This window comes from Macadamia integrifolia, unplaced genomic scaffold, assembly GCF_013358625.1.
Source record: "Macadamia integrifolia cultivar HAES 741 unplaced genomic scaffold, SCU_Mint_v3 scaffold1877, whole genome shotgun sequence".
Classification (NCBI taxonomy): Eukaryota; Viridiplantae; Streptophyta; class Magnoliopsida; order Proteales; family Proteaceae; genus Macadamia; species Macadamia integrifolia.
Window position 1 is genome coordinate 24904 of NW_024868398.1, and position 27530 is coordinate 52433.

At 40.1% G+C, this 27530-nt stretch overlaps 1 protein-coding gene across 2 annotated transcripts in view; it reads right to left on the reverse strand.

Annotated features, from left to right (window-relative positions):
- Positions 1 to 4545: 4545 nt before the first annotated feature.
- LOC122065082 (protein SPIRRIG-like) overlaps positions 4546 to 27530 on the reverse strand; it is a 39517-nt gene continuing 16532 nt past the window's right edge. For both annotated transcript variants that reach the window (XM_042628872.1, XM_042628873.1), the window contains 11 exons: positions 25613 to 25727; positions 24227 to 25380; positions 23199 to 23907; positions 23010 to 23112; positions 21399 to 22513; positions 19671 to 21321; positions 16525 to 19578; positions 7775 to 8083; positions 7216 to 7522; positions 6935 to 7081; positions 4546 to 6302 (listed from right to left, as the gene is read on the reverse strand). In XM_042628872.1, the coding sequence (XP_042484806.1) occupies positions 5124 to 6302; positions 6935 to 7081; positions 7216 to 7522; positions 7775 to 8083; positions 16525 to 19578; positions 19671 to 21321; positions 21399 to 22513; positions 23010 to 23112; positions 23199 to 23907; positions 24227 to 25380; positions 25613 to 25727 (9843 nt within the window). In that variant the 3' untranslated portion in view covers positions 4546 to 5123. The remainder of the gene's footprint in view (positions 6303 to 6934; positions 7082 to 7215; positions 7523 to 7774; positions 8084 to 16524; positions 19579 to 19670; positions 21322 to 21398; positions 22514 to 23009; positions 23113 to 23198; positions 23908 to 24226; positions 25381 to 25612; positions 25728 to 27530) is intronic.

A 27530-nucleotide genomic window follows, 5' to 3' on the forward strand; every position in this document is an offset into this window, starting at 1 on the left:
GCAAAAAATGCTATCTGCTTGCATAGTTATGACATAGTCATTGTATCAATACATAGACCAATGAAAGATCGTACAAAAATATCTTTAATATATAAAATAATAGATAATGCAGTCATTTTGCATTCATCTATGCATAGATGTAGACACAGGCAAATGGGTAGCTTTACTTTTCATTAAATATAGATCAAAGCAAGCAAGCTGAGTTAAGCCTCGCCGAGGTCATAGAGTCGAAAGAATTCAAAGCTGAGTTCATCCTGATAATAATAAACAAAGTGGCATGGGTGGGCTGAGTGGAGCTAGGCAGAGCCCAACCCAAAGTAATTTGGTTTCCAAGTCAAATTGTCGGCAACCCCTCAACTTGATGAAAGTCAAATCGTAATCTACCTATCTATTTACATTTTTACCTAAGAAGACCTATTCAATATATACATATCCTTTTAGGGTTCCAATGTGATCTCTTTGATTGTTAAAAATAAATTTCCACCAAAAAATTGTTTGAAAAAGTTTAGCTTTTCAACCATTTCGCAATCACATGAAAGTGTAATTATTTATGGGGAGATGTTTCCCTGAAAGGAGGCATGGCTTCTACATTGACATGGGGTCAATGAAAATGTATGTAGAAATATTAATAAGGTAAGATCTTTCATTTTTCATGAGAGGTGGCACGATAATTTTACCTGCCTTTGCATCTAGTTATAGAGGTCACGTTGCCTTCTAGGCTTCTGTCCTTTTATTTCTATTAATTTTTTTCAAGGCAAGAAAACGCTACCTCCTACCATAGGTACACGCGAGTGGACATGTACGAGCATCTTTAGTGAGATCTTTTTGCATCCCCTGAGTCTAGGCATAGGCGCGTAGACACAAATCAAGAGGTAGTGTTTTTTCTTCATTTTTCTAAACTGTCACATCAATATTTAATATGAAAAGTTTCAATGACTGAAATATATTCTGTAAATGTAAAAATAGATAAAACACTTCTAATTCCTTTTCTTTTTTCACCAATAGAGGGAAATAGTTAGGTGTCAAATTTAGGTGATCCACCTAAACCATATGACATACCATATATTGAGTTTTTCGTTTGTATTTTCAATCATCTAACATCTTTTAAAGATATTTTTGATTTTTATTTTTAAGTATTTTTTGCATTCAAACTTGGTTCCAACTCACAATTCTTCCAAAGAGTACTGCAATTTTGGAGCCTTGGTTTATTCCATGAATCTTTCAGTCAACGGTTCTACTTAAAAATTTTGTGTTAGAGAGAGAGAGATGTGTGTAAAATAAATAGCAAATTGCATTAAAGAAAGAAACTAGAAAACAGTAGATCCACAATTAAAAATTGCAAGTTGCAATAGATTTTTTTTTGATAAGAACAAGTTGCAATAGAGAAAAGAATATGGAGTAATGGAACATGAATGGGTCATGTACAAATAACAATATGAAAATGGAGCTTGCGTGTTCTCTACTTCAATGGGAGAAAAAAAAAAGGAGGTATCCACCTCATTCCAGCCTTCTCCAGCTATGCTTACACTTTTTCCTGTCCTTTTTTGTCTCCCAATCTCTTTTCCATCTCTAAAGTTGAACTGTTTCTCTAATTTCCATCCAATGGGAATATGAGAGAGAGAGAGAGAGAGAGAGAGAGAGAAAAGAAGAAGAAAACAAGCATTACTTGCATATGGGCCTACCATGATACATCTTAAAAATCAAACCAGTTTACAAGACCACTTATTATCCACAAGATTTCACCTAAGCATTTACACTTTTTGTCTTCTTTCAGACATTTTCTTTATCTTTTCTTGTTGGGACTCTTTTCTCAGCCTTTGCTTCAATTCTCAAAAATCCTGTAGCCATAAATTTTACATATATATTGTGTCACAGACTGCAATATTCCCATTAAAATGAAGAGAACTCAAGTCTAAACCTACAAGAATTTAAGATGTGATGGGTGGTCAAAGCATTTCCAGTTGTGAAATGGGTCAGGAGAAACACCAGCACACTCAACATAGAAAAAGCTTTTTTGCTTGGATATGGATATAAATTATAAAAAAACTCTTCAAGGTAGAAAGATATATATGAGATGAAGTGGTCATAAACTTTACCGGCTCATATTTTTAAGGACTATATTTATTTAGTAGAATAATAGCATTTGAAAATTTTAAATTTGTTTAGTAGAATAATAAATATTTAAGGATTTTAAATTTAAACATGAACAAAGCCTTACCCCAAGTTGCAACCACTTGGGAACTGGGATTGGTTTTTGATTGTCCATACAAAATAGTTTTTATTTTTTTTATGATCAATAATAAGCAGGTTGATTGGTTGTTGTACTTGAAGACTGAGGTTAACATGCCGTTCGCTTTCTTGGAGTAGCGGCTCAATCAGTGAAGGGTTTTGATGACAGAAGTAATGTTTCAATAATAACATCAGGACAGAACTAGCATGCGCAGCCTTTTCCCATAATATATATCTCAGGATTATCCTACAATATTTGACCAAGGAAATTGAACTGGCATATACAGCTTTCTTATCATGTTTCATCAGCCCTCTTCATTGCTTCATATTTGCTTCATTTCATGTTTGTCAGATTTGGGGGTGGCAATTATTGACCAGGCAAGCCTAGTCAAGTCACAGACAAAGAAATGGATTGTACACTTCTTTTTCTTTTTTCAAGACATGGGTTGTACTCTCAGGTTTCACCTGCTTAGCTAAATTATTAAATGGGTTGGACTCAAGCATGAATCTTAGAATTAATGGCCTATAGTGTTGTGGAGTTGCAAACACTGATATATGAGAGAAAATCCCTTTGTGATTTAGCAATTTTCATGAGTTTTGGAGTCGCAAAAATTACCACCTTTGTGATTTCAGCAATTTGCATGATATTTAGAGTTTCAGAAATTATTGTAAATCCCTAACTGTACTTGATTCTTCGTGAGCTCCTCAAGGGTTTCAATGGGAGTTCTGGAGTTGCAGGTACTGATATATAAGATTTATTAAGTGGCATATTGATATGTGATGACATCCCTTTAGTGTCAACCATTTGTTTCTTTTTCTGCATATGCAACACAAGTTCTTCATTTCGATACGTAAGACTTATAAATGAGTATCCATTGAGAAAGAGAAATGCTTGGAGAGATCAAAGTTGTAAAGTTCAATTCACCAATTCAGCTCTCTCCAACATTTGCTGAATAGAAATCGAACGAAGAGTATGAAAGGTGATTCAATCTGCCATTTCCTTCATTAATTCTTCGTCCACATGAAAGGTTTGAAATGGAGCTTGTCAATATTTTGGGGTATTTGGGTAGAAGAAGAATAAAAAGGTAAAATGGTCCTTCAACTTACTTTCTTTTTGTTAAAGGCTAAAATGATCTTTTGTGTTTCACAACTAACAGCATACCAACACCGTCAAACGTAGGGTAGGGGGCATAATTGCTGAAAATACTTGGATATAGATGTAACAAGCCAATAGTACAAGGGAGGGGGGGTATAATTTCCCTTAAATTCAAAGCAAAACTAGGTCGATCTATACGCCCATCATGCCTACCAAAGCAATTTGTCATGGCCTTAGACCTTTCTAAACAATCGCGCCGGCACTTAGCATTAAGTCAACCTTATTATGCTCCTTAAAAGACTTGGGAAGAGAAGTAGTGAACACGAGAAAGTCTAAGTGAAAGAATTTATATTACACTTGAAAGTTTTGAGTACAATGCTTGGTGTCTTAGCCAAATGAGGCCAATCCTATTTATAAGCAATCAAGGTCTCAAAGAATGCTTAAGATGCTTACATTTGTCTTCCATCCAATGGCTAGGAATGTTCTAGCCAATGAGATTAGAAACTTCCCACCCCCTTAGTGGAGAACTCTAGGATTCTCCTATTATCAATGTTATGTACAAGTAACATCTAGACCCTTCCTTGCTTCTAGAAGTTCTCTAGAAGTCTCTTTACACTACCTCATATGATGGTAAAAAGGTCTAGAGAAAGAACTTCTCCACAAGTATTTAAACTTCCTACACTTTGGTAGAAAGTTCTAAAAACTTACCTAGCCCAATGAACTGGGTTGTGAGCTTGGCCCGTGACAAATTGCTGCCTTATTGGCCTTCCCATGCTCCATTTAGTTGCATGAGAAGTGAAATTTTCAAACTAAAAAAAAAATTTTGTAATCAGTACCCAACATTGATTGTGTGAACCACTTAAATTTCTTATCATAGCTAAACAAGGCCAAAGTTTTCCTCCACCAATGTAGAGGAGGAAGAATCTTCTCACCACTAATGACAACAACATATCACTAACTCCCAACTTCTAGCGTTCGGGATCAAAACTAACTCCCAACGTTACCAATGCCCATAATGAAAGAATTCTTTATTCACCATGGGTGAAGGGAAACTCGGTTGACAAGCTCAAGCTATTCAAGGGATCAAGTATCTCTACGCGCTTTGTGTTACTTCAATATACCTGTTACGGATATACGGGATGTCAACATATACAGCTGTGATTGATCATGTCGTATGTGTTTGTGGGTTCGTTCTTGAATTTTATTTGCAGCGGGAGGGGGGAGACTTAAGCCATTGTTTCATTGCAAAAATAGCACAAGTGCCCAAATTACAACAATACAAAAAGAATTAGACACAAAAGAAACACTCAAATCAGCCTCTAGTAGTCCATCACATGTTCTGCCGAGATCATTTCCACCCAACTGAGCACTCCCGGAGAAACTCCTACTATACAATTTGCTATATTTGTTAGTCATCCACCTATTTACATCAAAACCAGTCGTGACAATGCCTCAGCAGATCCAAAACCTTTAATAAGCTGAAACCCTCACCAATCACATGCCAAAGCATGCTGTCATCTCTGAAATGTCACTTCAGCTCACAATGCATTTCCACACATTTCTTGTGCTCGACTAATATCAGAACACATCAGCAACTGTTGGGTGTTCTTCATCCTTGTCATCCAGACGTGTCATTCCATCACCACGAAAGCCCTAGTGTCTTGCTTCTTGCTCCCATTTTTGAAAACACACATCTTCACAAGGACAAACCACAGCCTGGGTTTGGGATATGGAACCAGTATTTGCCCCAACTGGACAAAAGGTGCAATTCAGCCACGCATCGTCACCTATGCAAATATCACCCCTGACTAACTGAATCTCTCAAGCTCTCATCTGGTAGGGTCCATGAGGAAAGGTGCCCACCTGAATCCCCACTCAACAACTGCTTCTTATCACTTGTAAGATGTAGGGCAGTCACCGGATACTTATGGTACTTAAGTACCCTGCGGAGGACCAACCTGTATTCTGGCACTTTACCATTTGGCCCTAGCCCTCCCATTCCATGGGTAGTCGATTTGCTCTGGGTACTTGTCTCATCAGAGCAATGCACCATATGCCAAACCTTGACAGCCCCACTCTGATGTCCTGTAATGTACCAGTTTGTGTCTTGCCAGTCTGAAAATGCAGCACTCGTCACAGAGAGGATGAAATCAGATGGAAGCTGGGAGGTATTGACAACTGCAAGGCAGTCACAGTTGATGCTCCATACAGCAAGCAAAACTCCAGCTGCTGTCACAATCTCTCCTGTCAGGTCATTAACATATATTGCTGAAACCGGTGCAGGGAACTCAGGAAGCTGCTTCACAAAGACCAAGGTGCTGAGATCCCACAAAATAATACTGCAGTCATCTGACCCACTCAGTATCAGCATATAAGGCTGGCTGACATAAACGCATGTGATCTTTGCTGTATGAGCACAGAGTGGCCGCTCCAAATTTAACCGTCGAAGACTACGGGGTCCATCCTCACTGATTCTCCAAACTGAAACCAATCCATCATCAGCTCCAGTAACAAGAATCCGGCCATCATGACTGACACCTGCACACTGAATCTGATGACCCCCATGAAGACTCTCATGTGTAGAGAGGAGTCTATCTTGATCATAGCTCATAAACCTCAAGCTACAATCTGGGAAACCCCATGCAACGTATTTGGCATATGTTCTGGGTTTAAGCAATTGATTTGTCCCAGCAAGAAGGATCTTCTCATGGAAAGTGACTATCTGAGTAATTGGGGATGAACTTTTACGGATTTCATGTGGAACAAGATGGTTACAGTGCCGAAGTGGATGAGGGGGAAGCTTCCTATCAACCCTTCTCTTCACATGAGGTTTGAGAAATAATTGCTTGGGTGTCTGGCCAAAGTGGTTGATCTGTGCAAGTATAGAGGCTTTCATAGCAGGGTCTGTAACGGAGTCTATGTCCACACTCCCTTCATATGTGTAATGATAGAAGACATTCACAGCCTCTTCAGCTGCCTGTGAATTATTTAGGGGTTAGAAATGCAAAAGGATGACAAAAAAAAAAAAAAAGGGTTAAGTATTAACCTTATCAGCTACTACAAGATGAACAGGAAAAAAGAAATGAAAGATGCCAAAAACTAAATTAGTTGCAGAGAGAAGACCAACCAGAGAGGGAGGGGGGGAGAGAGAGAGAAGGTAATAACAGTAGATGGAATAAAATGCATGTAGAAAACAATTGAAGAAAATGGGGGCAAATATCTAACATGTTGATCGGCTTTATATCGACCTCCTAGGTCTGGAACCTGACCCATTCCTAATTACTCGATTGAATGTACATATTGAGGGTCTGAAAGACGGCTAATAGTTCAGTCAGTGTCATAGCTAATTCGTCTTTTATTTTTATCAGGATCAAATCTAATTCTGATGTCATTTCACATCAAAATAACTAATAACTGGACCAGTAGAAAAGCAAGCCACAACTTCACTCGCGACTATCCAAGTGGTGTGGAGTTGGTACTTGGTACATGTTAACTAAGAAATTAAACAAGAACACAAAAGAACTGTTTCCACAGTATATATCATATAAATGATTATGTAAATTTTTTAGTCGGATGATGACACCAAAAGATAAGAATGCCCATACAAACCTTTCCTCTCTGCTTATATCCAAAGATGAGGTCTATCCAGTGATGCAGATGTTCTGAAACATAATCTGATTCCAATGCTTCCCGGTGCTTTCTGATGAATTCTCTGGCACTGCCTTTAGCCCATGGGGGCAACACAACATCACCAACCTGAAACAAAACCAAGTGAGATTTTCAGTTAAATAGGACACAAACTAAGTTCAGCAAGTAACAGTGGTTGAAATAGGGAACAAATATGAGTGGAGAGTAATGCAGCAATTGGATATTGTCACAAGTCAGGCTACCTTCTCTCCTGATTGTTTCTCTCCCAATTCAAGATTAAACCGATTTTCAAGGAACTCTGGCATATAGAACAATTCTGGAATCAGTTCTTTCACATCCGATGTGTTACCATTCCCAGCTGCACTTAACCACGTGTCTCTTAGATTATTGAAAAGGCGATCTGCATGGTCAAACTGACCACCCTGTAGCTTCTGATTCTCCGCACTAAATGGTGGTAGCCGTACAAGATAGAAGAGAACAATTCCAGCGCTAGAGTAATGTGAACCATAATGAAACTTGGGGACATCTGGGTCATCCCAGCTCTCGTATCTGAGATTAAAAAGGAAATGACCAAAGGAGATCATACAGTTGCATAAATCATATCTAGAACAAAAGCATAGAGAACATGCAAGTGAACTAAATTGATACACTAAAACAGCAATAGCAAGCAACTTGCCTACGAAAATGAGAAGAGAAAGAAAATAAAACTAAATATAAAGAGCCCATTTAACACTGCATTGTATGTCCAAAACAAGGTTTTGGAGGGGGGGAGGAGGGAATGGAATGCTAATGAAAACCAACCTTTTCTTAAATTCGTCCTCCCGCTCATCTGTTTGGCATCCCATTGGTTTGTCCATCTTACGGTATGTGGTAGGATCAGACAAGTCAAGAGTCTCACTCTCATAGTCTGCCAGAACCCATGGAAACACTGGATACTGGGTGAGATCACTATATCCACGTCCTGCCAGAGTGTTGAGGTGCATGAGGTACTGGAAATTGCTAATCTCTCCATTTTGCCACCTCTTCGAGAAGGATTTAGCCATAATATTGAAAAGACGGCTTCCCTCATTCCCTTCCTGTTTTGACGATCCAGAAATAGTTGTGTCCAACCTGTCAACACAAATGCACATTATAACTTTAATATAATCTTAGGTTCCATAATCTAAAACATTGAAAAATACTAAAGAAATCCAACATTAGTGCCATTAACAACCATGATAGGAATTACAGCTAAGAACATGGTTCATGTCATTAATAGCAGCAATTAGCAGCTAAATGATGATACAACACAAAGATGAGAAATTCTACCAAGGTAGTTATAAATTTTTTTCTTTTTCCTTTTTTTGATTAGATACCCTTAAAAAGTTTCTGCCACCATTTTCCCTGGTTGTTAAATCGCTCAGCTCAGCTGATTCGCTGGGTTGTTCACAGAAACTGTCAACCACTGGCCTAAGCATTCATAGCTCACAAACTATTCGACTAGTGAACAGACCATCAGGTATGATCAATCAAACCGTTTATTCGGGGGTCATCTAGTCCATAATCAAGATCAAAGTATTTTTTTAAGCATGGCTGTGAAACATGGTTTGGCACACGTGGGCATGCATGGTGGCTCGAGGATGGCTTGTCGTGGGTCCATGCCTCTTTCTAGAAAACCATGAAAAGCATAAGAGCTACCGCCTCACCCCCCCCCCTGGTGGCATGGCTCCTAGCATGGCATTGTAACAGGCCACAACCAAGGCTTTGTGGGCATCGTGGCTGTCACTAGCGAGGCACTGTGTGCAGGGATGGCCTGGCTGCTCATGCACAACAGCACAGGCATTCCATGGGCAGATACCACGGTCGGGCACTCGAAGTCAAAGTGGCCAAAGAGCATTTCCCTCATAGGTTTCACTATTGACCTATGGCCAACGGAAGGTGCTGCCATGGCCCGCTGCTGCGCAGCAAATGCTTTGGTTTATTATACTACTAACACCCTGTGCAACAGTGGCACATGAGCTTGAGCGAGGGGGCTATCTCGTGTCTTGCATGCGGATCTGCCTACCGTTGGCAGGGCTTAGGTTCAACCCACCTTGGGCGTGTCTGTGTGGTGCTTCCTACTAACCAACAATGGTGACACTACATGGGAGTGTGTGTCATAGGCTTGGCAAAACTTCGGTTCCATCGTGCCATTCAAGTGCGGCTGTTACTACACCTCGTGCATAGTCATGATGGTTCGATTGGTGTTGCCTTGAGTTGGAGCAATGCTAACAATGGGCTACACAACGAGGGACAGTTGGCTGAACGGGCTAGGTTGAGTGAACCTCGGAACATAGTTATTAAGGCGTTGATAAAGCGACGCCTAGGCGCTAATGCGCAACAGAGAGGATAAGGCAGTAAGCCGCTTTATGTTGGGTATGAAAGGTGACCGCCTTATGCTATAAGGCGCTATGAGGCGGCTAAGGCGACGCCTTATGGACCTTTTTAGAAAAATTTGTTTTTACAGCTTATTTATGAATATTCCAAAATAGACTTCATGATTGGCAGGTGCATAATGTTTGATGCACATAAGATACACTGGATCAAACTCGAATAACTTAAAACTCTACCCAAAAAACACAATATTCCCTCAAAACCCCAAATTGCTCCATAGCCGACGGTGAAGCACTCCAACGGCCCCTCCTTCTATTCTTCTCCGGTGACAACTATTCTTCTCCGGCCCTCCGGCAAATGTTCCTTCCCCTCTCTCCAGGTATGTTGTTTATTTTTTTATTTTTCTATTTTTTCTCATCTTCTTTGTGAGTTTTTTTTTTTTTTCTCTTCTTTCTCCTCCCTTCTTTCTTCTTCTTTCATCTTCATCTGTTCATCATAGTCTTATGACTCTCAACTCTCAAGTCTTAACAGTTTTTTTTTTCTTACCTATGGTGAGACAGTGAGAGTCGTAAGACTCTTGCTGAGTGCTGACGCTGTGTGTTTCTCTTTCCTCTTGCGTCAGTTGTGTGTTTTTCATACCCAGCAGTTGAACATTATTGGGATTGATCAAAGTAGGGCCCTTACATATTAGTAACGAATGAATACTACAGAAATAATGGTTATCTTTTCCCTTTAGGGCAGGAGAAAAGGCTTCTGTAGTTCTGTTAATGAGAACTAAGATCCTTTCCTTATGTCTCATTTCCTGATAATTGATTCAAATTATTAGCTCTTAATTTCTCCATTCTTATGCAAATTCAGAGGGCTTTTCATATTCCCGTTTGGGTAAAAAAAACCTTCTTTCTACCATCGCTGGAGCTATGAAAGTTTCTGGGTCTGAGATTTTATTCCAGAAGCCCTGGTGAGGGTCTTGTTGCTGTGGTTTTGCTTTACAATCGAAGTTACTCATCTTGAGGCCAGATTGGGTAGGCATTCCACTCTTCTACTGGTTATTGTTGAGACTTCTACAAATATTCTGTCAAATTTCCATAGGCAATACTCGTGGCATTAAAAGCTTGAGTAGGACAAGTTTTAAGTCTGGTGGTTTAGTTTTGGAACTCCACAGAATCCATCCTATTCAGTCTTCACTCATGCACATCAAGTATTTTTTCTTTTTCTTATTCTGTATTCAACTGGATTCTGATTTTCTGATGTTAATGTCTCCATGATTGATGATTGATGATTGATGAAGATAAACTTAGTTTATTCACTTTGTTGATTTGTTTCCTTGACGAATATCTTGCATTGGTATGAAGTATGAACCTTTAATATTTATTTAGCATATGAGTAATAAGATTCAACTAGGATTTGAGTTAAATATAATGGTTTTATAAAAAAAAATTACATAGGATCACTTTAGTCAATAAGGCGACGCTTTATGCCCGCCTTATTGCTAAGGCGCTCTGAAACACCCTCAAACGCCTCCGCCGCCTTACCGCCTTAATAACTAAGCCTTGAAAAGGATTGTTCCATCAATTGCTGTGAAACCAGGTTGAGTGAATATCAAGATGGCTTGAGCAGCCTTAGGCTTGCCATGGTCAAGCATTGGCTAAAGTGCCAGGCAGATTGAATCCACTAAAGATTTATTGGTAACACAGCCTGCAATCGTGCCACACTCACAATAAATGAGAAACGAAACTTCGAACTTCATTTATTAGTCAACTATGTATAGCAGTGAGTTTACAACAACTACTCAGCCTTATCCCAACTAAATGGGATCGGAAACCTGTAGGGTTTGTTGTTATTCTAATTTCTTCCCTAGCAGAAAATCCGCCTACTCGGCTTCTTGTATTTAAAGTGATTCGTGTATCTACTCCAATAATACTATTGTTCCGTACCATTATGAAAGAAGATCCGGGTAAGATATGCACTTCTTCGGGAATTAAAAAAAAAACGAATTGCAAGCAACCTCACTGATGTGATGTAGCTGGTAAGTACTGCCCGGGGAGTGATCTTCGACTCCAGTCCTAGAGCTTTGAAGTAGAGCACTTTCTCAATTGTGAGCCGGAAAGTGTGCCTAAAGCAAGTTGGTACGGTCTAGGGCTTCCGATTCAAAGGCTATGAGAAGGAGTGGGCACTTGGATGCTGTGTACCGCATCCTCAGATATTTAATGTCTTCTCCGGTAAAAGAACTTATGTATGCTAGGAACAATCACTTGAGGATAGAAGGTTATTCTGATGCTGATTGGGCTGAATCCATCTCTGACAGACGATCTACGTCAGGCTATTGCACATATGTGGATGGTAATTTGATTACATGGAGGAGCAAGAAATAGTCAGTTGTAGCTAGTGCAAAGGTAGAATATAGGGCAATGACTCATGGAGTTTGTGAACTTATTTGGTTGCGGCAGTTGATTCTTGAGTTAGGGTATGACACTGAAGGACCTATCGACTCTACCGTGATAACAAAGCAGTTATAAGCATAGTCCATAACCCAATGTAGCATGATAGGACAAAGCACATTGAAGTAGACCGGCATTTCATGAAAGAGAAGATCGACTTTGGCAACATTTGCACACCCTTTGTTAAGATAGGTGATCAATTGGTAGACATCTTCACCAAAGGACTCATTCCTCACCAGTCACCAGTTCAATACCCTCTTATGCAAGCTGGGAATGTATGACATTTATTCTCCATCTTGAGGGGGAGTGTTAGAATTTATGTATTAGGGGTTTTTTAGGAACTATTTTATATTATGTTGTCCTAAGTTGTATTTTCCTTTTTCCCGTTTACCTCCCTAGGGAGGACTATGTAATTTCCTTATTTTGGTTTGAACATAATATATGTGGAAAGAGCTCATTGCTCTCCCACAATTTTCCCTCATCTCACTCTTTCTTCTCTCAACTCCTCTCCCTCTTCTTCCTTCCTCTCCTCTCTTTATCCTACATCTCTAACCCTAGTCTCTCTAACTTCCGATTGTTATAACATGATAGAATTATTAATGAAGGCTAGCAATGGGGAAAGATGATATGAGCTGTTAGAAAACAAACCAAAACAGCAAGAACCATAGAGAAGAAACTGCATATTCAGTCTATTTACCAGAAATAGGATCTAGGAAAAACTTATGATGTGGCATAATTGCTTCTCTCAAGTACACATACCATTGTTCATATAACGGATTTCTACAAAATCACCTACCATGTAACCTTCAACTTAATTCATCTAAGCTCAATTTGTATATATACCCCCATGGTTTAAAATCACATAGCTGCTTCTTCAGAAGCACCTACCAAGAAACTTCATCTTAATCCAACTAGGCTCAAGTTGTATGTAAACCCCCATGGGCAAGGCCTATATTTCTACATTCCTTCTTCACTAATCTGAGCATACAACCACAACAACAGCAGAGCCTTTTCCTAGGCTAAACGGGTCGGCCAAATGGATCCTTGCTCTCCAATCAGCTTTATTCGAACTCATACCTGATACGAGGCCTAAGCTTGGCATGTCCTTCCTCACCACTTAATTTAGGCATGTCCCTGGCTCTTTTAGTTCCTTCAATCTGAATCAAATGACTCCATACTCGAGCATCCCAAAGCCTCCGTTGAACATGGCCATGCCACTTCAAACGACTCTCATGTAGCTTATCATGAATCAAAGCTACTCCCAACCCAGCTCTAGTATGGTCATTCCTTACTTTATTCTTCCTAGTGTTGCCAGACATCTATCTCAACATCCTCATCTCCGCTACACAGTTTATTTGTATGACATTTCTTAACTGCCCAACATTCCTCACCGTACATCATAGCTAGTCGTATGACAGTCCTATAAAACTTTCCTTTAAGATTTATAAGAATATGCTGCTCACACAACACTCTGGATGCACCTCTCCACTTCATCCATCCAATTTCCGGGCTACATAATCCTCTACATCATAAACTTTATTTACAACTGAACCAACATATCTAAGATAATCACTGTGAGGAATCTCCCTCTCCTCAATCTTCACCACCTCCTTCCGTCCTAGTGATGCAATAATGAGGACACATGAAAGGAGATGGAAGATGGGTGTCGACCAGGGCAATTAGGGGTTGCCCAAGCAGCCCATGATCTTAGTTGATGGGGTTTTCTTGTCTAGTAGCTGATCTGGTTCAGTTGACTGATCCAATTTAATTGTCTTACTTGTTAAAGTAGTTTAGTTTCCTTTTTCAGCTAGCTTCTCATTTCAGTAGTTACTAATTTTCAGTTTTAGTACTGTAATAGGTATAATTTTAGTAAGTATTAGATCTAATTTGTAGTCCCTCTGCCATCAACATTATAAATAAAGCATAGGAGACCTACAAGGCTCCCACGATTTTTATATAACAAAACATTGCTGCTGTCGTTGCTTCTCTGCAAGAAACTTCTGTTTGTCTGATCAAAGAGACGGGTTGGTGTTCGATCCAACAACTCCTTGCAGTGTGAAGCCCAGGAGGAACTTCTTCTTCAAGTGATCATCTTCTCTTCCAAGCTTTATCAAGTGCTCTGTTGCTGATCATCAAACCAGGTAATCAAACCCCAGTCTGTCCAGAATTTTCACTGACTTCCTAGTTGAGTACCTGCTCCCTGCAGCACTTCCAGCCGTAGGTTTTGGCTAAAATTCTGGTAGATCCTTCCTACCTACCCAAGTGAAACTCGACCCTGGTTTGTGCTCTGTTTCTAAACAGCCAATTTTGAGATATTGAAAATCTCTTGATTTTTGTCCTGTGGTGATTTTACAGACCAGGAACCAGAACCGACAGAACTAATTTGTTTTCTTCTGTTTCTATGGATGTTTGTTCATGATTTATGATCCGTCATAACCCTATTCCTATATCTGATATAGTCCTTTAGCTAGTTCTATGTTCTGATCTCATAAACTCCAGTTTCTGAATTCGAAACTCTAATTACAGATCTACTTCTTGCTTAGTTCTGATCTGTTTATTGTGCTATTCTACCATGGTTATTTGGTTGTTCTTTGGTCACAAAATCCTGCAGTTGTGAGCTTGGTTGACGTGTCCTTCTTAGTTGTACGTTAAGTGGTATCAAAGCATGGCAGAGAACAACCCTCCTGCTGATATGATGGGTGCAATGATGTAGACGTTACAGAAGTTGACAGCAGGACAGAAGACTTTCGAAGAAAGTTCGAAGAAAGCTGCTGGCCAAGGAAACTCAATACCAACAGCCTACTCATGGTACTCATTGCAGAGTACATGAACAAATTTGATGCACTTTATTCTCGCACCGGCATTAGTGAAAGGCAATTATTTTCTCAGTTTCGACTGAGATTGCATGCTGAAATTTTATAGAGGGATTGGTATTGCTGATGTGTGTATAGTGAGAGATTGCTTTAAAAAGGCTCTTCGTGCAGAGGAACTCACAGCACCGGCAAGTAGAAGGTTTAATTATCAAGCTGAGGAGGTCCTAGTGTTGCTAAAGTTACACACCATATACTCCGTCTTGTTCTATTTAAAACCTTTTGATTCCAAGGTTGATCTCTATAACTCCAACTTGGCGTTAATCTTTGCTTTTGTTTCACCCACCAAAACAATATCATCAGCAAAAACCATACCACATGGAACCTCATCTTATATGCCTCTGGTTAAAATGTCCATGATAAGCACAAACAAATAAGGGCTTAAGGTTGATCCTTGATATAACCCAATTGTAATTGAGAATTCACTACCTTGACAACTCACAATTCTTACGCTAATCACCACACTATCATACATATCTTTAATTATGTCCACATATTTATATGAAACCCTTCTCTTTTCTAGGATATGTCAGATTAACTCTCTAAGGATTGTGTCGAAGGCTTTTTCAGTTCAATAAAGAACATATGGAGATCCTTCTCGCCCTCTCTATATCTTTTAAGGAGTCTTCTCAATAAGAAAATAGCCTCCATCAGATCTTCCTGGCATAAAACCAAATTTGCTCCCCAAAATAATAGTTTCCTTCCTTTGGTGGGTTTTTAGAATTGGGGCTGAAGCGAAGAAAACGGGAGTGTGCATATGCGCACTCCTGTGAAGCCATAAAACGTGAGCGCCTAGCGCGATACGCAATCAAACTACTGCGCTAACGTGCTTCAACCCTAAACAAGCAACGGCCTTACTCTACTATTTACTCTAAAGAGGGGGACAAGCGAATAAAACCCCTAACTACAAAAGAAAGGCTATTTGATATCCTTTTTCCAAGCCCAAGTACTCTGACCCTCGATTACGGAAGACCAATGTTGGAAGGGGAACTAATTCCAGATATCGATTAACTGCAAACCCTCTCCTACAGCTTCATTGTATGATGCATTTGTTTTATGTCTCTAAAGCTATTGCAGCTTTGAATATCACATTTATTCTTGTAAATCAAGACTACAATGCTTCTCCTCCATTCATTTGGCGTTTTCTTTGTGGTCATAATCTTGTTAAACATCTCGGTTGGCCAAGATACACCACAAATATAAGAATAGGTAACTACCATATATATAAAAATACAGACTCCTATAGAGTAGAAACTGTAGTAAGCTAGGTAACTACCTCAAAGAAAGAAACCAATCTCCCACGTAATCCTACTTCGCATAAAAATAAAGATTACAAGATAACCCCAAATAAACAAATAAACCCCTAAATATTTTATGGGGCCCAAAACCCAATCTAGACCCAGCTCATCTCCATCTAAGCTTACTAATGGGTTCAAGCCGATCTACAGAAGTGCTACTGCATCATTTGTGCACTTTGTTTGAACTATTCTCGAGACATCATGCTCAAGACAAAATGACATATGACATGATGACATAAAATCAACAAAAAAACACATTGGGCACTACCACTTGTTTGTAGGAATCACAAAGACATCAATACCTTAGCAGCAGTTACCGCAAATTCTGTTTTGTATTAAGAGTTACAACTACAAATCAGGAAGCACTCAATCTAGTACTCATGCATTCAACAAAAAGCTATCAAACATGGGATACAAACAACAGGATACTTAATCAAACAAGCATATGTATTTCAACATAGATCCCAATATCTTGCTCCATAGATATGCCCAAAAATAATTCATTGCATAATCAAGGATAAAAAGAATAAAAAGAAAAACAAGGAACAGTAAACAAACAAAATGGAAATACTACTTGGACTTGAAATACATACATGTTGTTCCTTGGAAGATTCATGGCAACCAAATTTTTAAACACTTCCTCTCTCTCTTTTTTGTGGAAAACCAGAAGATCATTACACCCATCCATACTGAATATTTCAACAGCAACAGGACGCAGCTGGTAATCACGTTTCAAAATCTCATGAACATTATCAAGTTTCCACATACGCCAAGGATGCGGCAGATTGCCACTAGTACACACTTTCTCTTTTCCCCAAGCACCACCATTGTATGCCCATGCCCTAGCCCCAGCCCAAGACCTTGCCGTGGTACTCCACAAAGAAGGTGATTTTGGCTCGAACTCCATACTGCCAGTAACATCCTTTTTCACACCCAAAGCCTGATCAATCACAGAGAGTCCATCTTCACATTCCTTCTCACAGATGCACTCAGAATCATCAATATAGAAATTCTCAATAACGTATAAACATAGCTCCCCAATAAGAAAAACGCCATCATGCTTATCAAGACCAACAACACGCTCACAATTATATCTGAACCGTATCTTTTCAAGAGGTTCCAGATAAGGTCTAATAAGATATTCACCACTATCAAGCAACTCCTTTTCCAATTTGTCCTCTGCAACTTTTGTATCATCAATTTTCACAGAAGAAGTCTGCCCTGGAGAACCAAGATCAGATTTCCCATGAATGCCATCAGTTATTGGGATAGAAACAGTACTGGATTTAACACCAAACTCACCAGCAGAGTAAAGACTTCCGTCATTTATATTGCTAGTAAGGTCTTCATTCCACTCAACCCTAGCAGAAGCTTCATCCTCTTCTTTAACATCATCTGTTTCTTTAAAAAGAGACTCACTGTCAACACCACCATCAAAGGATTTCTCTTTGGAACCATGGGATAAAAGATGAAAGAATGAATCAGAATCAGTTTCAGAAGCCTCCATGCTGTTTTCATTTTTCCCTTTAGACTGTTCAGCTTCTGCCAACTCGAACTGTTCATTGAGAACATTTTGAATTGTAGCAATTTTCAATTTGCAACGCTCAAGCTTTTTGCGCATCCTGTATGGCCCTTCAATAGGACAAAGCTGCAATTCAGGTTCTTCAGAAAAGGTGGATTTTCTCATGGGGAATATTCCTCTCTCGTGCACTAGTCGTTGGAGATGGGTTTGCCACTCACTCTCAGCATTGAGAACCCAACCATATTTATCCTGACGAACAGCTCTCAGCTCAGTTGCCATTGCATCACGAACCAACTCAAGCGCATAACGCCGCTCATTCACCTGATCCCAGTGTTTTTGATCAATTTTCAAAGAATTGCGTGATCTTCGTCCTATCTCTCTTTTACGACGACCCTCCATCCCTTTTATCCTCACCCCAGGAAACTTTGCCGATCCAGCGATGTACTGCACCCACATAATAGCAGCACATTGCTCCAACAACTTATTAACCATCTGACCTGAACTTTGAAGCCATTCAAAGAATACAGATGAACTTCCAGTTAACAATTTATCAAAACCACCATGTAGAACATCGAGATGCTGTCCTTGGTTAGGTTTAGATACAAGCAACTCCTCTAGTGCAGCACGTCGATGTACCAGCATGTATTTGAAAATATCCACTACAATGTTCTGTGCATTTTGTCTTCTGTCTTGCAGAAGAGAGATTAAATTTATACAAAGACAACAATTTAGATCAGTATCTAGGTTGCTGGGACAGAATATAATTCGTTTGTGAGCAACTAATAACTGCAAGACAGTACAGATATCAATTCCAGACTCTTGTGAAGAGCTTGAAGATAAACTCTTCTTTGATTCCATTTGCAAGCCTAAGCATGAAAGAAGGTCATCCTCTCCAATTGTGGTCAAGAACAAGGGGAGGAAACAGTACATGATCATGCGGTTCATATTTTTCAGAAGTGCATGAATATATGTATCAAGCTGCCTGCTTGCTCTAGTTATCGGGAGCAGCCCTTTTCCCGTTGGGGCTGCTTCTTCAATCCTACCATCTTTGTTTGCTAATTGTAACATGGATAACAAGAACTCCAGAGTTCGCAGTATGCCACCTGGCTCAGGAAAAGCACCCATATATACACGATCCACTATCATCCAGCACAATGCATCTAAATTCACAGACCACCTATTCTTATCCAGTTTTTTCTCATCTTCCTCATCATCACGCAACAGACACCCTTCAAGGAAGTTCATCAATCTACTTAGGCAAAGACCTTGAAAAACTAAAACAGTTTCCGCATCAACATACAGAGGAACAGTTTCTAAAATGCTCTCTATGACAGGTGCAGCTTTCACCTGTTCAGTCACAATATCAGCTAGAACTTTTGCCATAAAATCTAAAACAGCAGTAGCTCCTGCAGAACAAGGACCACCACCATAACCAGACTCGTCCATTTCAAGTAGAAGTTTTGGATTTACAGATAGAAATGTGTTTGCAGCAGATGAACCTTGAGAACTGGATTTTAAATCTTGAGATGCATCATTTTCACCCATAGACACAGAAGAACCAATGGATGGAGTAGCAACTACTGGAGATTTTCCTTCGCTATTGCCAGTGCTGCCAATCCAAGAAGCCAAAGCAATCACCGGGGCTGAAGAGGGTGTGAGTGGAACTTTGGAAGTAGATTTTTCAGACAAAATGGGAGAATCAAGTATGTTAAAAGATAAAGAAGAAGCTGAATCTGCCATCCCATTTACATTCGGGAAAGTATATTCATTAATGCTGGAAGTAACTGTAGACATCTGATCAACACTTTCACCATCAAAACCATGTACAGTCTGGCCATCTTCTCGAATGAATTGCGTGCTTGACTCCCTCTGAGAAACAGTTGTTTTCCCCTCTGTTTTATCACCAAGCAAATAATTTTCAGGCTCAGGAATACCCTCAGAACTTGTACTTACCTGTCCTGGTTGAAAGCTTCCAACACTAATGGAAGTTTTCACAGATTGCTCCAGTTCAGGAGGCAAGCTGGAGAATGTATGCTGAGAACTGTGGGTGTCATCTGAATCATTCAAATTCTTCTCTTCTATTCCTAGAGATAGGTCTTTCGCCATCTTCACCGCACAAGCAGCCCTACAAGCAGACAAAGTATATGTTTAGTCCACATTTCTTCCCAACAAACTTAAGGAATCCACAAACAACTGTAAGTAATTCGTAACTCACACCTTACACAAGAGAAATACAGATCAATACAACTTTCAAGAAATTCTGCCCGTCTGCATACAGCAGAGAAAGGAGAGCACATTTTTGCCAGATCAACCATGAATCTCAGGACTGCAGTGGCAGCAGCAGGGGCTGCTGCCTCCCCACCCATTAAACGTGCCGCATAGGTCTTATGCATCAAAGCTTCACCCTGAAGTTCCCCTGCCATGTCTGTTGTTCCTTCTACAAGCTCTGCCACAAGGCTACCACTCAGTGAATGGTTACCAGTTTCATGAGCAAGCATAGCCTGCACACTCAACCTATCAAATGTCGACTTTGACATAGCAATCACAGATTCCAAAAGCTCCACAAACTTCAGTTCTCCATAACTTCCATCACTTGGCATAAGGGCATGGAAGTCAAGCATGCGGACTTCAGGTACTCTTGGATAGACAGGCTTGCCAAATATTAGACAGAATAGGATGTAGTATATTTCTGGGGAATCATAGAAGCTTGGAAGCACACATGCCAGATTCTGATAACCTCCAATACTCCGAAATTTAAGTGAAAATGTAGGAGAAGAAGCAAGACAAACACCAAGAAGAGTCATGATCCACTTCATACTGGTAGGGTGAACAGATTCATCAAGAAAATATGTTATCAACTTGGATGAAACAATCTTATGCCATGGCTCAAGCAACTCTTCTGAATTTAGGGTCACTTGTAAATCAATAAGCATTTCCAGTAACATATTTCGTACAATAACATGCTTTCCCATTGACTCTCGAATGATTTGATGGTGTTGTTTCAATTCAGGTGGATCAAAAGTCATAATCACAAACCTGACCACATGCTCCAGTTCAGAAGTCAAAAGGCCATCCTCCAATATAACCCCAAGCAATACAGTTAGTTTCTCTAGCACGGGAACTTCCACATCACCCCTCTGTAAGGTCACCAGTAAATGCTGGACAAGGTTCATTCGGCGTAAGACTGTAAGGTTATGACTCCTGTACCAATGCATGGATACAAGACGCTCAAGAAATCCAAGTAGGGCAATCTGAATTGGAACAGGGGCCATCACCCATAAGGTCCAGTCCAACAGGACATGCTCAACCATATCTGCATTTGAGAGAACAATGCAGTTTGATGGTTCTGAGGACAAATCAGCATTTTCAAGCTCTGAAATATGACTAAATGAATCTTTTTGCACAGAAAAGTCATCAAGATCACCATGAGATCCAACTGATGAGAATTCATCAGGAAATTTTGACAAATTCAGATCCTCATAGTTGTTGGCATCATGAATGGCTCCAGCAGGGGAAGGAATTGTATGCGTCTCCTGCAACTTCTGTGGTTCAGAAAATGAAGCCTCGCACGCAGCAATCTGACAAAAGATCTCAAGACACTGCATGTCAAACAATGACATTCTACGGTGCAGAAAGAGTGCAAGCAAATGGTACCCTCTGTAGGCTTGCATATCTCGCACATTCTGAGGACTTTGATGAAGTGCACAAGCAAGTAAGGACAGGGACATGTGCAGCATATCCCGGGTTTCAGAAGCCTCAATAACAGCCAGTACAACAGCCATTCCACCAACAGTCTGGATGGTATCCCCAATCACACATTGTCTGCAGATATAAATATCTCCATGTAGACGACCAAATCGGGGTATACCTGAAAATTAAAACGGGAGCTTTAGTACGAACTTGACTTCCTGAGTAAAAAGAAAAGGAAGTTGAGATTTTACAAACCCCCAATAGGAGAAGCAGCAGCTGATAATGGATCAACAAGGTTTAGCAAGGATAGAGTCCCAGATGTTTGAAGAGCTTCTGAAGATGTTCCATTAAATGCAAATATAAGCTTCTTCCCAGAGAGCTGTGATGAGAGGTTCACAAGTCTCTCCAGATCCCAAACAATTCCACTGCCATCTGCCTTAGGGTTCCCCTGTTTACTGGTGTTGTCAACTTTTTGTGCATTGGACACTAAAGGATATTCAGCATCCAATGCATCCAATATTGCCATATTACCCCCACCACAGGCCTGGTTAGGAACAAACTGCAAAAGATCTGTATCTTGGAACAGCCCTCTATATCCTCTACCAAGAATATACATGAAGCATATACTACCTGAAGTCAGCACATCCTCAAAAAGATAGCAACAGCAGAGTCTCCAGGACAACTGACAAACTTTTGCACAAGTAGCAGGTGTCCCAATGGTTACCTGCAAGGACTTCCCAAATGGAGATGGTGAATATCCCAGCTTTCCAGTGTGCCTCAGTTTTCCATTAACATACACATATGCTACACTAGCTTGGAAAAGTCCAGCCAATGCATTAGGCTTACTATGAACAACAGCAAGGTGATACCACCTTCCTTCCTCAAGGTCTAACCCAGAAAAAGACAAAGAGCTGGAGCTGCTAGTGGCAAGAGTTAGAACACCATCATCCTGAAGGTAAAGTTCTGCATAGAACGTATTTTCATCATCCACAGCACCTACTGAAAACAACCGGAGAACATGGGCCCCAAGCTTTTGCGTGCTAGAGGGATTCCACCTTTTAGAAGCACCAGCTTTGAACGGTTGATCTGGATCCTTTGCTTGAGGTTTCAAGAGATTATGGTACTGAAACCAGCAGACAAAGGAATAACCAGCAGCAGGGGGCCATGATCTTTCCCCTAAAGATGCTTGAATGGAAGAATGCCCGACCTTGCTCATGTCCATCACTACAAATGGTGCGAGAGAAACATTTTCTGAAGTATCTTCCAAGTGAACTAATCTCTCCATCATGTCAACAAGAATATGACCTGAATTCATCATTCTCATTTGCAGAATATATCTGACAAGCACACGGAGCTCCAATGATGACAACCTATTCCAAAAAGTGTGATTTCCAGTTACAGTTTTCATAGCAACTACAAAGAGATTGTCTAGTACACAAATCGATTAGGATAGCCACCATGCCTAATGACACAGTTAACACTCACAACCTTCCATGTGGTGCGATGTGAGTAATTCTATGTGATAAAGGGACCACACAATCATCTTACAGGAAAATAAACCCCCCAAAATGTGAAAGGGAAGTGGTATATAGTTTTATTCAAAGTTCCATAAATTATGAAATTTCCACAAGGAAATGAATATAAAAACTACAAAATGGTCCCTCTGTAATTTGAGGCATTTGAGCAACCTCCTCACACGTTGGGCTGAAATTTTACCAATGATATGGGTGTGGGATCCTGTATCCCATGTACCCAACAATTTCCTGCCATGTGGCAGAGTCTGACACATTATAATATTATATGCCACAATTCCTTGTGACATTTAGTTTTCCGACCAACAGAAGTAAAATAAACAAAATTAGCTACCTGTAAGCACCTAGAACTTGCACGATTTGCAATGCATGGCTAAGTAATGGTGATGAGCTAGCAAGAAATGGGCGGATTGTCTCCAATAGAAGTCCCACGCAACCTAAATGCATGCAAATAGAAAATAATAAGAGGATTATTTACATTAGAGAAGGATAAAATAGAGTCACAAAATTCTCCATCTCGTACCTACAGAAGTCAGGCTTTCCTGATTGAAGGGGCCAGCTTGAGCAAGTTTTTCAATGAAGCTTAGTACTTCTATCTGCACCTTTGGAGTAAAATATAACAACGAGCGGATCAGGATGCTGATGGCACTAGCATTGTATACACTCTCCTTGTAAGGAATAAAAGAACCTGATGAAGCACTTAAAAGAAAAGATACAGACCCAGCTTCAACCAAATCAGATGATGGAGCACTCTGTGCTGTTGGCACACTGGATGGTGGAAGTACCATTTCAAGTGCAAGTTCCAGCAGCAACTGGATGACTTGCTTTTCACAATCCACACAAAGTAACCCAGATTCAGACAGAAGATCATAAAATGTCTGAGATGATAAAACTGTGTGCAACCTTGTCCTATTGACAGCATTACCACACACTCCAGCTGTCATAACCCGTAACAGAAATGTGAAAAGCTTCATCTGAACCAGTAACAAAGATTGACCATCTGTCTGTGCTTCATCACTCTGGAAACTATGAAGTGTGGTAAGTAGAAGAGAAAATCCAGTGGCTTCCCCAAAGACCCTTTGAACCAAATTATTTACTCCCAGAATGCGCCATAAGGCTCCGAAAGTGTCACATTTTGCGTCAGTTTGAAGCTTGTACTGGGTACCAGAAACACTTGTAACCATACCACTCTTTAGAACTTCAACCAGCGAACCTAATTCTTCTGGATGAGCCTGGTGAAAATGAGAGGCCAATCATCCATCGGTAGAATAAATATGCTCAAGAATCAAGATATACAGTACATGTGTGTGTATGTGTGTGTAAAGTGTGAACACATTTGGTCTGTGCAAACTTGCTGCTCAAGACTGGACACTTAAGATCAATTCATAAAAAAGGAACTCCGAAGTCAATCTTCGCAATTTCTATTACATCAATCTATTGGGAATAAGACCAATAAAAGAAAATTCTTCGGAAACACTGTCATCCCTCTGAATTTCAAACCTATTCTGTATAAGCAGTGAAACACAGAAAACAATTTAATTGACCACAAACCTGTGCAACATCTTCAATAATCAAACAGGATAGGGTCCGGAGAACCCCAGGTCGGTGAATATCAGACACTAAAAATGGGAGAATAATGGTGACACCATTAGATGATCGAAATGACGATTGATTGGCTTCTGCTTTCTTCAATAAGGAGACCATACAGTCCCATGCAACAGCTATTGTATTCTCAGTCTCAAAAAGAGGAAACTTCGCAGAAACAGATTCCATTAGCTTGGGAGAAGAAATTATAGCATCCTTGCTATCCATTTGTTGCTTGAAGCTGCTTGAACCAGACTTCTTCTCCAGTGGATTAGTGCTCTTATTTTGCTTCTCTGAGCGGGAAAGAAACCTGTGTTGCTTCAGGTCATCTAAGATAACTTCCAGAACACCAACTTCTCGCAAAACCTTCTTATACTGCTGATCAAATGATAGAAGTTTCACAAAGAAAGAGAGAATGGTATGCTTTAATTCAGATGTTATTGGTTGCTGCAACAGGCAGCAAAGTGAAAGTAATTCTTGTTCAGGAATGCAATTCACTACAGTCACTGCATATTCTAGAATTTTCAAGATTATCTCCTGCAACGATGGAGGAAACTCGGTCATATTCAGGATGAAAAGAGGCACCGTGCGCAACTGCTGGCACAACATATAGTTCTCAAGATGGCTTGAGAAGATCTTAAACATTCTATTTAATACCTCTGCCCTAAGTTCAGTGCTATCCGCTTTAAGAAAAATATCCTGTAACATTTGAATTGCTTCAAGGTCTTTAATTTTAGCATTTCTTTTTTCCCACATTTCATCAGATGATGTCCGAGTTCTAACATGGCCACCGGCCTTGTTAGGAGAAGATTTGGCACCTTTGCCTCCAGCAGGTATATTAGGTTCAGATGGACCAGTTTGTGCTAGATTAACAAGCACATCGAGCAGCCTGGCCAGTGCTGGTGAAGTAGCCCAACCTTTTCCTGTGAAATCCTTTCTTCCAACAGAATCAGATGCCAAGGAACCATCTGAAGCAGAGTTTTCCTTGGAAGCAAATTGGGACTGGATAGACTCAGAGTCCTGATTCTTCTGCAAGTTCGACAGTACTAACGCAAATTGAACAAGAAAATGATAGCCATGGGCATTATGAATATCCTCCCTGAGACTGATTCCCCCAGCCTCTACAAAAAAAAATTAAATAAATAAATTGAGCCCAAGTTAGCAGTTATTCTAAACCATACTACTTTCATACAAGTTCACATAATTAGATGCACCGAGTGTATAAGATAGTATGGGCACAGGTAGTCATGCAAGGAAATGGAATTTGATACAGATACATGACAATGTTTATCTTTATCATTAAAAATTCATTACTTTAAAAGACACAATGTGAGAAGATAAATTTGCAATTACCAGGTCTATATGACAACTCCACACATTCAAGTAGTAAGTCCACAATGCCCAAAGTATATGCAGAGTCACCATATTCAGGATTGAAATCCTTGACAGCCATTAAAAGAACTTTTATCTGGTCAAAACACCAGGAAACCATGAGATAAGAAATATGTCTTATAGATGAAAAAGATACTGGGTCAAATTATGAGACACGACCCAGAACAGCTTCTATAATAATAAGTAAGCCACCACTCTTGACAATAAATTCTAGAATATACATATCCAGGACAAACTAACCACATTATAAACAGGAAATAACAAAGTCTCCAACAATTTGTTTAACCAAATATATATTATATATAGAGAGCACAAGTAACGAAGACATCAAGTGCCTAATCTAGCAAAAAATATGAGAAAATCTCCATGACATTGTGCAGACATCTTGAACCTTTCAACCAAAGCTGCCAAGCCCCCTTCAACCACAAAATTAATGTAGTTCTCTCTAACCGCAAGTTTCAAACCTGTACAACAAGAGAGTAATTCTCATAGTTGTCAAGGAGTCGCCTAGGTGTCTAGGCTCTTTCTCGGGTCCAAGGCAATAGCACGCCTTGTTGAAACTTCACAAGTGTACATTGATTTATGTTTATTGCTTTGTTTTTCAATGAATATGCATATACTATATCCTATAATTTGTTTATTATACGTTGATTTTCTCATATTAGGTCATTACTCGCATAATTATATCATATTGCGTTGATATAGTTTATGTTGCATATATATAAAATTATCCTTGTTAAATTACATATATGTATTGCACGCTTGCCTAAGGCAATGCTTAGGCGGGAGAAAAAACATCTCAAACAAGGTAAACCTGAATTTATCCAAAGTTCAATATCAAAACTTGAAACTCATAAAAATTAGGTGTGAATGCATGCATACTGACATAAAATTTAGGGCTAATTACCATCACTCCTCTAGATTTTCCCTATATTTGCTCAAATTCCCCTATCCCAAACCTCGTTTCTGATTTCCCCAGAAAAAAAAAAAAAGGATAAGGATAGAGACTAGAAAGACGATCCAATCTCCTCGTCGCTTTCTATCTGAATCCTTCCCCTGAGCCGATAGTCCACTGGTAATTCTTAGGGTCAGGTACAACAATGGGAGATAGGAATTGAGATTGTTGAGAGCGCCTATGAGCAGACTTCATCGATGCGAAACATTCTATCGCATGTGCCAATCTCACCTGTTAATTTAAAATTCCCAAATTACCGCTTGCCCCTCCCCCTCCCCTCCGGCAGCCCCTCCCCCGACACCCTCTACATCTCCACCCCATGGCCACACCCCCACCCCCACAGCCCAACCTCCACACCCCACCCTCTCCCCCAGCCCTGCCCCACTTCTCTACCTCTCCTCTCCCTCCTGCCCACCCTCGCCCTCCCCCAGATGCAACCAACCCACCAAAACGCTCCCATCAACCAACTGTCCTAGCCCCTTCCAGATACACCGTCAACCACATCGCTCATGGAGGAGAAGACTCCGTGTAAAGCTCTAGAGATCGAGACTACCCCGAAGCATCCGTGGGGGGTTAGGACAGCCCATGGCACTGCTAGGTCGGAGCACTTTAGTGATGACATGACCACTACTTAAGAGATAGGCCCCACACTCACAACGGCGAGCAAAGGTGTTGAGGCTCTTGGCTGCGTCATGATCAAGGAAGTTAGCAATCCAGAAAATCAGGCATCACGAGGAAAGGCCAAATCTTCTTAATCAGTACCTCTCCAAAAGCATGAACTGAAACAAAAAGAGAAGTATTTTTGGGATCTTTGAGCTCCTTTTAGTCATATGGTAATCTTTGTATGCATTCATATCCTCTGAACCTATGAACACTTCCCTTATTATGCACTTCTTCTTCTTCTATGTTTCTCTCTTCCTCTCA